Raw genomic sequence first — 12,364 nt, forward strand, 5'->3', positions numbered from 1 at the left:
ATGTGAGGCAGTGATTTAAGATCTGTTGAAGTTTTCTGAGATGACCCCCTTTTTTAAATTACTTCCTCCTCTCGTTTTGCTTAACCATAATCATTATCAAGGAAAATTGGACCTATATCCAACAGGGATGATTATGAACACGACACAAAACTTATGTGCCAGCACAAAGTAGGTCAGAGCAGCGAGCCTGTCTGCTAGCTGTGCATGTGGCGCATGCGCTACTCTTCACGTTGGCCAGTGTTTCCGGTAGTCTGCAATCATGGTAAGAAAAATATGTTTAAATCATTTATTACATTTTCTGTGGCTTTGCTGATTTTCACCATTGTCAATATAGAAGAACTAGCTGATCAAATTACTGTTAAGATATCTTGAAATGGCTCCTGAAGGTTCTATTGGCTGTCAAAATTAAAATTTGAAAGCCGGTGTCTGACTCTCACAGACTCCGTGATCGAGTGCCACGTACATGAAAGTTCAGCAGGAATCTTAATTTCTTCTTATGTTTAACTTTGAGGCCCATTATCTATCTGCCCAGTCTGTTGATCATGTTTGCACCCAACTGAGGGGTTTTACCTTCAGATTTTAAGGATGAGAGCCCGTCTTGTTTCAGAGAAGAGGAATATTTGAGAGTGGTAGGGTGTGTGTGTTATCAAGACTGAGTACATCGAAAGCATACATGATATGCAATGTAAAGCATTTGATCAACATACATGCAGAGGTTATTACTGATCTCTTAATACTCTCATAATTCGTATTTGACATTATGTCCAGTGTTGCACATGCACAGTGACACATGAATTGAAATATTGTACACACAAACACATTAAATCCCCCCTCACACACACACACACACACACACACACACACACACACACATTCCCCACCCACCACACACCATACACATGACAAATACATATTTGTAAGGTAAGCACAATCATATTTTTTATGTTATGATTTGAACTTCTATATTGTATTCTTAGCGTAACATTGTTAATACACGGTACAGTTTAAATTTCTAGATGCACACCACACACACACACACACACACACACACACACACACACTGTCTCTCTTTGTCCCTGTCTCTGTCTGTCTCTGTCTGTCAGTCTGTCTGTTTCTGTCCGTCTGTCTCTCTCTCTGTTTCTGTCTCTGTGTGTCTCTCTCTGTCTCTCTTTCCTCTCTCACCAGCTTGTTTGATTAACAGGTCAATTGACAGAAGACTAATTGGCAACTTGTTTCAGATGGACATAGACTCAATGAGCCGCTATGTGAGCCCAATCAACCCAGCGGTGTTTCCACACCTGACAGTGGTGTTGCTGGGCATTGGAATCTTCTTCATGGCCTGGTTTTTTGTGTATCCTTTTGTTCTCAAAGTCTGTCAAATTTCACACTCTTGATTGTTTGGGGTTTTTTTAATTAAAAAAAAAAAAAATTTTTTTTTTAGTTGTACATGTATCTGTCTATCTATCACGTTAAAGATCCTGTAACCCATGTCAGCGTTTGGTGGGTTTTGGAAACAAGAATGTACCCAGCATGCACACCCCCGAAAACGGAGTATGGCTGCCTACATGGCAGGGTAAATACACAAAACGGTTATTCACATAAAATGTTAAATGTCTGTCTGAGCGTGTATGAGTGCATGCCTGAAATATAATGGAATGACACAGGAAACGAATGATGAGCGCCCAGTGGCAGCCATCAGTCGACTCTACCCAGGTAGGCAGCCTGTTGTGCAAATGACCTCATGTTTGTAAAGCGCTTAGAGCTTGGTCTCTGACCGAGGATAGGCGCTAAATAAGTATTCATGTCAATCAATCAGTCAGTCAATCAGTTTTTCATACCGAGCCCCCATTTTTTGGAATCAACTTCCTCATCCTCTCCAACACTCATCTTCACTGCATTCTTTCAAATCCAGTCTGAAGACCCACCTTTTCCCCTTCTGAATAATTCTCAACATTTTCCCTTTCCAGTATGAACGAAAATGATTGTCAGTAAGTGAGTTTGAGAGTTTCGGAATTTGTAAGTTATGTTTTTGATTGTGTACCATTTATGATTGTGTACTATGACGTGTGTGTGTGCATGCTTGTGTGTTGTGTGTGTGTTGGGATGTGTTGTGTGGAGGGTGGGGGGAGGGGATGAATGATTTAATAATCTTTTGTATATTGTGTTCAGTTTTTCCTTTTTGATATTTACGTGTGTGTGTATTGTTGTTTTTTGTTTTGTGTTTTATTTGAAAATGCCTACAGCATACTTTTAAGATTAGGTGTAACTGCTCATAATGATAATAATGAGAAGAATATAGAATTAAAAGTAAATATGGGAAGTAATCCATTTTAAAAAAAATAAGGATTCAGTTTTGCAGGATTTGTCTCCCATGAAACAGTTGTCTCCTCCACGATGAACACAGTCAGTCAGTTTTATTTGTGGTTGGCATCACGTGTGTGTGTGAGTGTCTCAGTTTTTTGTTTTTGCTTGATATTTTTGACCTGTTTTTCCCTGAACACGGGCCAGCTACGAAGTGACATCCACCAAGTTCACACGTGACCTGTACAAGGAGCTGTCAGTGTCTCTGGTGGCGTCCATCTTCATGGGCTTTGGCGTTCTCTTCCTGCTGCTCTGGGTCGGCATTTTCGTCTGACGGGCTGGGCAGCAGCCGGACAAGAACAGGGTCAGGGCGTGTGATGAGGATGTAAGTGGCGTGCTTTACTTTTCGCTTGAACCCATTCTGCTCCAGGTACCAGTTAACTTGTAACATTATTACTTTCCCTGTGGACCCGGTACGAGTATATCAACACACTGTCCTAATTTCATTCATTCTTGCTTGGTACAGTTGGCATTCTAAACTGAATCATTTACGGATTCAGGAAGCTTGAAAATGAAGCTTTGTTTGACCGATTAAATCAACAATTTTCTGTCAGTTTTTGCTGTTAAAGTGAACAACCCTTTTTTTTTCTGTAGTGGTGTCATGTAGTGCTAGTCCAGAGGAGTTGTGGCATGTGGCAGTGGTGTCATGTAGTGCTAGTCCAGAGGAGTTGTGGCAGTGGTGTCATGTAGTGCTAGTCCAGAGGAGTTGTGGCATGTGGCAGTGGTGTCATGTAGTGCTAGTCCAGAGGAGTTGTAGCATGTGGCAGTGGTGTCATGTAGTGCTAGTCCAGAGGAGTTGTGGCAGGCATGTGGCAGTGGTGTCATGTAGTGCTAGTCACTTTTGCTGCATACATTGCTGTTTGTCGAAAAGTCAGCATCATTTCACCATGAACCAAGAAGAAGAGTTTTGCTGCATACATTGCTGTTTGTCGAAAAGTCAGCATCATTTCACCATGAACCAAGAAGAAGAGTGTGAAAGGGCCTGAGTGGTCCGTAACTTTTTGTGATGTCTGTACAAATAATATATATGCATCATTAAAAAATGAACTGAAAAAAAAGGGGCAGGTAGATCATGAAATAGAATGAAGTGTGTAAAAGAAAAAAAAAGATAAATAAATGAATAGATAAAAAAAAAATTAAAAAAAGAAGCGCACACACACACACACACACACACACACACACACACACACACACACACACACACACACACACACACATGCACACACACACACACACACACACACACACACACACACACACACACACACTTAGAAAGAGGAAATATTGATTTGTTTATTCATTTTTCTGCATTTTTCAGGTGACTGAGACATGCTTGCAGTGAGGAGTGGTGACAGGACGTAAGGTTGTGAAACATTCAGTAGCTGGGCTATAAGTTTTAGCAACATAACATGATTGATGATTGAATGGAAATGGCCAGTTGCAGTAGTGTGAGTTCGTCATGGTGGAGGTCTGTGTGTGTGTGCTGTGGTTAGAATGAATGATTATGCTGATTAAAGAGACGGATCAATATTGTACTTGCAGTTGTTCATTTTGTTCTGTTTGTCAGTGAAACAAGTGTTGTGCACATGACATGGGATCTGTCTGCCTAGGAGACACTTGTCTTTCTCCTTGCTTCTCCTCTTTATTTTATTGTGTTTTTTTCTTTTACTTAATCCTCATACGTGTGTTACACATGATTGCAAGGTCGTTGACATATGCTTGTATTCATACATGCAGGAAGTCTTTTTGTTTTTACAGAGATGGAAACTAGCATACACTTGAGCAGACACAAACAACATGTATATATATATAGGCACATGCATGTGAAGTCACAGCCATAGACTGCATTTTTATTTCCTGGATCCATTTGTCAATATCCACACACTTGCTCATTGACACACATATGCACACACATATACACAAGCTCACGTACTCCATGCATGCATGTGCGTGCGTGTGCATAAACACACACACACACACACACACATATACGTACACACTCACTGCTAAGACATTTAAAAAAAAATATTTCAAATTTGTTTCCATTACGTTTTGGCTGTATATGGGCAGTTATTTCATAACAGAAAATGATTTAAGCATGAATAGAACCATGGACAAAAGAAATAGAACAAGTGATTGTTGGAAAAAGAAGTGAGTGAAGCATGCTGATCAAGGAAGAGATGAAGTATTGTGAATACTGATGAAGGGAAGTGAGTGAAGCATGCTGATCAAGAGATGAAGTATTGTGAATACTGATGAAGGGAAGTGAGTGAAGCATGCTGATCAAGAGATGAAGTATTGTGAATACTGATGAAGGGAAGTGAGTGAAGCATGCTGATCAAGGAAGAGATGAAGTATTGTGAATACTGATGAAGGGAAGTGAGTGAAGCATGCTGATCAAGGAAGAGATGAAGTATTGTGAATACTGATGAAGGGAAGTGAGTGAAGCATGCTGATCAAGAGATGAAGTATTGTGAATACTGATGAAGAGAAGTGACTGAAGCATGCTGATCAAGAGATGAAGTATTGTGAATACTGATGAAGGGAAGTGAGTGAAGCATGCTGATCAAGGAAGAGATGAAGTATTGTGAATACTGATGAAGGGAAGTGAGTGAAGCATGCTGATCAAGGAAGAGATGAAGTATTGTGAATACTGATGAAGGGAAGTGAGTGAAGCATGCTGATCAAGAGATGAAGTATTGTGAATACTGATGAAGGGAAGTGAGTGAAGCATGCTGATCAAGGAAGAGATGAAGTATTGTGAATACTGATGAAGGGAAGTGAGTGAAGCATGCTGATCAAGAGATGAAGTATTGTGAATACTGATGAAGGGAAGTGAGTGAAGCATGCTGATCAAGAGATGAAGTATTGTGAATACTGACCTTCATCAGTTTCCAATGAGAGTGTTTGTTCTTTTGTTTTTTGTTTTTTTTAATATAAATAAAGCCATGCTCATGTCAGTGTATTCTCTTTGTCACACTCACTGTAGTTTTGAACTTAAAAGAAATATTCATACACACACACACACACACACACACACACACGGCTTCAGATCAGAAGGGATTAACAACAGATTAGGCACGCAGTACATTCCCCGCCAATTAATACATAGGCTGCTGGCTGCTTCTCTCTGTCTGTGTGCCTGCCCCCCCCGCCCCCCTCTCTCTCTCTCTCTCTCTCTCTCTATATATATATATATATATGTCTGTAAGCGTGTGTGTAAATTCTCACGAACATATTTTTTCAAGAACCCCATTAAACCATGGAATGCACGGTGCAAGCTGATTATTCTCAGCGCTTATTTCGTCACTACGATAACAGCATGTGAAGGCTGGTGACAGAACACTTCGCTGCTGATGCTGGCGACATTGATGCCAGGAAACCTAGCGCTCCGGACAGCGTTTAACGCGGATCTGATAGACCAGTGCATGAGTAGGGTCCAGGAGGCAAACCACGCATTGTATAAGCGGATTGCAGCGCCCTGAACTAAGACCCACCCCCGAAAAGCCGCCGACACCTTGGAGGGGAATGGAGCAGTGCGGTGTAACAGGCCGAACTCTACCCCTGGCTAGTTTACACCCCGGGTATAACTCACTTTAACCCTGGCCGGAATAATTATAGCCCTTGTGTACGCTTCGTTGAACTAGTCTGTGTCACATTTTTGTGAATAATAATAATAATGATAATAGTAATAATAATAATGATAATATTAACAATGGGAATTTACATAGCATTCGAGGATCTTTAAGAATAGCTGCAAAAACGCAATAACAAAGGAACAATGATATGATAAGGTGTAAAACAAAAAAACAAACACACACACACACACGCACGCACACACACACACACACACACATGATTGTGCACCCCCTAGCCCCTCACACATACACGTGTGTGTGTGTGTGTGTTGTACGTGCGCGCGCGCGCGTGTGTGTGTGTGTGTGCGAAAAAAAAAAGATTTATGAACAGGGCCAAAAAGCTATGTTTTCGTTACTTCAGTCAGCCAGAAATCAAGATTTACCTTTACATATCATTCTGGACATGTACCAGTCTATGATTGTTCCTATTTTGTTGTATGGTGCAGAAATATGGGGTTATGAAAATGTAGATATACTTGAAAAATTAGAATTGAAATTTTTGAAACGCTTGTTCAAACTGAACAGAAATACAATGACCCAAATTGTTCATGGAGAAACTGGTATTTATCCAATTAGTGTGTTAGTGAAAATGAGATTAGTTCGATTTTGGACCAGCTTACTGATATCAAACACAGAAAAATATTCTGGGAAAATATATTTGATATTTTGAAGAATAAATACCATTTCGATATAAGTCAAGTAGACTTATATCGAAATGGTATTTATTCTTCAAAATGGATGAGTTGTATCAGACAAATTTTAATAGAAGCAAGGTATGACTGTGTTTGGGATGCTCAATTCTTGGAGAGGGAAACTTTCTGTAATAATGTTAACATTGCTTTGAGAGATAGTTTTCAAAATCTATGGAGACATGCTCTAGAGGCGAGTAGTAAATGTTTGTTTTATCGAAATTTCAAAAGTGGATTTGTTAGAGAAAAATATATGTCAAATGCCTGATAATTACGTTATCAGCTTCTTCAGATTTCGACGTAGTAATCATAAGCTGGAAATAGAAACAGGGAGACACAAAGGCATACCACGAGAATTACGGGTTTGTAAGGTTTGTAACATGTCTGTGATTGGTGATGAGTTTCATTTTATAATTGGAATGTCCCAGTTATGATCAGCTACGAAATAGATATGTTCCTAAAAAATATTTGTCTCCAAAACCGGTTTTTAATTTTTGTAATATACTCAAAGGAGGCAAAAAAGTCATTTTAGCTGTAAGATGATTAGATTTGCAAATGTTGCCTAGCTATACTTTTGGAGTTAAAAGACATTTGTGGTAAAGACATTGTTGTGTATTTGGAAATGTTCGTTCTGGGAACGAAAATATTATTTTGCAGTAATCCTCCATACTCCAATAGGAGTGAAAGGATAATTAAAACTTGAAACTTGTGTGTGTGTGTGTGTGAATAAAAGTCCATTGTAGGGTAAACGTTGTGCAAATTTTTTTTTTTTTTTAATTAATAAAAAATCGCAGTTCGCCTCGCCTTCATTCTCAGGTTGTAAATCTTGGCACCTTTCAAATCTCAATGTATTTTAGAGAAAAAGGAGGGGGAGGGGGTATAAAATGGCCCAGAGTATATATAAACTGGCCAAGGCCAAACTTTTCCCCAGGTATAATGTAGCCCAGGCCAGTTTGCACGGGAGTACAATCTGGACAGGGCAGAGTCTGGCCTGTTACAGCGGATTAACGCTGTAGGGACGGTACCACTCCCAGGAACACTTGGCTGCAACCTCTGTGAGGCGCCGCGAGGGGTGAGTGGAGGGAGTTCTCTAATCCCAGAGCTGCGTCACTCCAGAGCAGCGGTGACTTCCAAACTCAGTCCCCTGTGTGCTGGTCATACATAATGCTGTCGGCTTGGTCTGGAAAGAAAAAGGGGAAGACAAATAAAGCGACAACAATAAAGTCATTGGTGGTGATAAGAAACTCTAGGGAGAGCTGGACAGTACAAGGTCTTCAGAGAAGAAGCCCCCATCAGTCAGGTGTTTCGGCCTTTAACTCCTTATCCTGCTGCTGGAAATGACGTTGATTTCCCGAGGATATGGAAACTGACAACAACGTATTCGGTCTTTGTGGGTTTTTTTGACGTACTGAGATTTCTGGTGTCATAGTAGGCAAGTTTTTTTAGGGATGTCTTCACTGTCCTGTCTTGCTGAATCATCTGTGAAGTTACGTGTGCCTGTGACGTAATGCAGCAGTGTCAGTGAAAAAACGATAACAACCGGGACTCTTCAGTTTTGCCGATTTACGCAAAAGATTGAGGACGATGGAATTTCTGGTTGCCAGTTTTGCTTCTTGCATTGGCGGGGTGATCGTGACAGCGATACTGACAGTTTTGTGTATATTCTGGTAAGTAAAAAGTTTGATAAAACGGGCATGTTTGTGTATATTTTACAAGTAACAATGGGGCGCTTTCATATGGGCTGTCTTCTGTATATTATGGTAAGTTTGTTTTTTCGTATATTATGGCACGTAAGATATTTCATTACTTTTGTGTATGTGTATGTATATTTCAGTGAATGCAGCATTTTACAACTGGCTATTTTGTGGATAATTCGTTATGGAGATTTCAGTTTCAGTAGCTCGAGGAGGCGTCACTGCGTTCGGACAAATCCATATACGCTACACGTTATGGAGAAAACTCGTGTATATTCTCGCAAACAGTACATTTCAAAACTGACCGTTGAATGTAATAATGATATTGATAATAATAACTAGACATTGATCAGCGCTTTCCTCATTGCCCAAAGCGCTTTACAATCCACACACACACACACACACACGAAACACTCTCAGTCCTAAACTCATAATATATGCACAATAAACATATATTTATTATGCGCATACAAACTCATACGTACAATACATACATACATACATATATTCCACACACACACACACACACACACACACACACACACACACACAATACAGCGTGTGCTAAATACGTATTGAGAAGCTCAACAACTGAAAATTATACTTCAGAGGAAGTAAAAATTACATCCGAAAACAACTTCCCCAAAAGGGCTAAAAACATATCAAAATTAACACCCATTGGCACGTTTGTGTCAAACCTGTTCGAAAAGTCTTAAATTAATTCAGAAGACGTAGACACACAGGAGACCGTAAGTCCATACCCCATCTGGGAGATGAATAAAGCACATTTTGATGTTAATCACACTGACAGGAAAAAGAATGAAAATCCGAATATCATGGCAACGGAAGTCCGAGTACACCTTCAAAATAGATACTGTGATCATTTACAGATCTACACAGACGGCTCACTATTAGACAATGGCCAAGCAGGTTCAGCTTTCGTTATACCAAAACTGAAAACGGAAAGATCATACTATACTGGTAAAAATCGTTCAATATTCACTGCTGAACTTATTGCTGTTATTATGGCTCTAAATCATATTCTTGATCTTCCAATTTGCCTTCTACAAGTCTTATTTTGCGTTGATTCCAAATCTGTATTATGTGCTGCTAGTACGTTTTGCTATGGCCTATGCTGAGAAAATTTTCAGAAAAACAAGAAAAACACGCCAATGATTTTAATTTGCTTATATTTCAAAAAGTACTGAAGATAAGTGCATAAAAGTATATATCAAATGAAAGGAAAATGAACCAAGATTTTGTTTTTGATACTCACATGTTCAAATAATGAGTCAATCTAACAGAAAAATTCCATAAAATGCATTAATAAAAAAAATTGGGACTGTCATTCCACCATGTAGGTGCTACAATATCAACCAGGTTATCAACCAGTCTTTCTTGTGACTGTTGTGATCAACCACACACACTGTCAAGGCTGAGCAACAGTGTCCAGGTGCATAAGACTCCAACACAGTCCACACAAAGAATGAAAAGGGTGTACTCACCCAGGATCTATCGCCAGTAAAAACGCTGTGTGTGGTACTTGCAGAAACAGTCTTCAAGACACAGTGCTGGTTTGCTGGGGCAGTCTGGGCAGTAGAACCTCACATCCTTTCTTTGTCCTTTCTTCCAGCAGACTCTGCACCTCCTTTGTGGCCAGGCCTTCTATGGGGTAGGTGGGATGAAGTGTCGTCCACACAGACAAACAGCGTGGTCATCTTTAGCAGTGTCTTGGTCACCAAAAATCATGGCACTAATTACATCATTCTGAAGTCCAGGAGTGTACTGCTGTTGCCTGCTTTTTTGTAGAGGATGTGTGCATTCAGCATGGCAATTTGTAGAAAATGCACACACCGCTATTTGTACCACTTCAGGGTTTTCCTTGTGACATTGTAGGGCTGCAGCTGTTGGTCATGATGGTCCATGGCACCCATGTTTTTGTTGTAATCCAGAATTGCTGGAGGCTTGTTTACTGCCCTTTGGTCTTGCTGCTGCTGGTCTTCAGTTGTAGGTTTGTGGCAAGTTGTCAACTCCAGATAGTCCAGGATGAACATCATGATCATCACCATGCTGCATACCTGAAACATATTGCATAAAAGACCAAGTTTGTTGGGTTTTGGGTTTGTTTGTTTTGTTTGTTTTTTTTACATATAAAAAGATAATGAAATGGTACCATTTTATTTCTGATTGTTTTCAGAAGCTGAAATACACACACACATACCTACCCCACCCCCCACCCCAAACCCCCAAAACACACACACACTGAAACTGGTTCATGGTATGCCACACCCCCTTCATTCTCTCTTTCTCACACAAAACAAAATGACAACACAACACACACACACACACACACACACACACACATACTTCTACAAGTGTTGCATTTGCAAAGTAATTTAGGCATACAGTTCTGTATATCATTCTCTGATTTCAGTTTTATAAACATCATCTCTTCCCCCCCCCTCCCCCTCTCTCTCTCTCTCACTCAAACACACACACACACACAACAACAACAAACCAATACACACTCAGGAACGAACACACAGAAAGCTGCAGGCGAGCGACACACGCTGTCATCAACAATGAGCCAGCCAGCAAGCCACGTCCCCCTGGGCTGTGATGGTCAGACACAGTACCCAGGTGACTGACTCTCTCTCACGCACACACACTGATCAGTGACTGATGAAGCCACTTACCACAGCGAACACATTCAAAACACAAACAGTGCAGTCATATTCATTGTTACAACAAACAGAAAGCAAATAATAAACTGACAAACCTCGAAAACACCCACCTGCATCTTGAATCAGCTGAGCTTGTCTGTCTTCAGTTTCGTCAATAACTCCACCTCCCACCCCTCCACTGTCAAAATCAGCCTCTTCGGCATCAACTTCACACAGTTCTGTCTCATTCAGTCCACAATCTTCATCTCTACTGTTTGCATCGTGAAAGAATTCTTTCAATACAAGTGCAAGTGTTGGGGTTTGTCTGCGTTCAGCCATGGCTTTACAAACACAACTTGAGCTTCGTACAAACTTGCAAAACTTTCGCCATAAATATGACAATCCAATGAGTAATTTTAGCTTATGGAACTCAGGAGATAAAGAGCTATCAGGGGAGCTAATTTAATGGTTAGCAGACTGTATTTTCTGTAATGCGGGACTCGAAACATAGAACGTTGTAACATGACGTACGGCGCACGTCAATACAGCATTGGTGAGCGACATTTCATGACGTACGCCGTACGTCAACAACGCAGTCAAGAGGTTAACTCATCAAATTGTAAGAACAAATCCAAAATCATAATAGAAATCAGCCACATTTTATATCTTTTAAGCTTGAAAGGAACACATATTACGTTTTGCTGGGTTCCTTCACATCTTGGTATTCTCTACAATGAATGGGCTGACAGTGCTGCAAGAAAAGGAGCAAAAAACGAACAGGGAACCATAGAACTTTATGTGCCTCTGTCTGTACAAGAGGGTTATCGAATACTATAAAAAAAAAAACATCGTGGAACAAAGTCAGAGAATTATACCAGGAAAACGGCAAAACTTTAAACCGTAGTGTAATTAATGTTCAACAACCGGGAACTATCAATCAGTCAAATACATACAGTAATTCAATAAGATTAAGGCAGATCCATACATTATCAAACAGGATAAAACTGAACGCTTTTATAACTAAGTTCAGCAAAGATGTCAGGTGCATATGTGGAGAACATATATCTAGCAACCATATAATATTCGAATGTCAGAATCTAAAATGTTCGTTTTTTTACCAGACTTCACCGAAAGTTCTTTTGAATGTGTTATTAACAATTCCAATATGTTATTTGCTGTTGCAGAAGGTTTGCTGCGTAGTCCAATAGGACATTTGTTATAGTTGTTTGATGTTGGCGTTTATAACGTTTTCATTTTCCCTAGCGTTGTCTCTCCCTATTCACCCTCCACACATACACACACTTTTACCCCCACCCCCT

The 12,364-nt window shown here is 40.1% G+C and overlaps 1 protein-coding gene across 1 annotated transcript; it reads left to right on the plus strand.

The window, feature by feature from the left end:
- Window positions 1-119: 119 nt before the first annotated feature.
- On the plus strand, window positions 120-3,891 carry LOC143283175 (dolichyl-diphosphooligosaccharide--protein glycosyltransferase subunit TMEM258). Its single transcript, XM_076589346.1, has 4 exons — window positions 120-262; window positions 1,239-1,351; window positions 2,509-2,686; window positions 3,680-3,891. The coding sequence occupies exons 1-3, from the start codon at window positions 260-262 to the stop codon at window positions 2,633-2,635; spliced, it is 243 nt and encodes an 80-aa protein (XP_076445461.1). The 5' UTR covers window positions 120-259; the 3' UTR covers window positions 2,636-2,686; window positions 3,680-3,891.
- Window positions 3,892-12,364: the final 8,473 nt, after the last annotated feature.

The sequence above is a fragment of the Babylonia areolata genome, chromosome 6 (assembly GCF_041734735.1).
Source record: "Babylonia areolata isolate BAREFJ2019XMU chromosome 6, ASM4173473v1, whole genome shotgun sequence".
In the NCBI taxonomy this organism is placed as follows: Eukaryota; Metazoa; Mollusca; class Gastropoda; order Neogastropoda; family Buccinidae; genus Babylonia; species Babylonia areolata.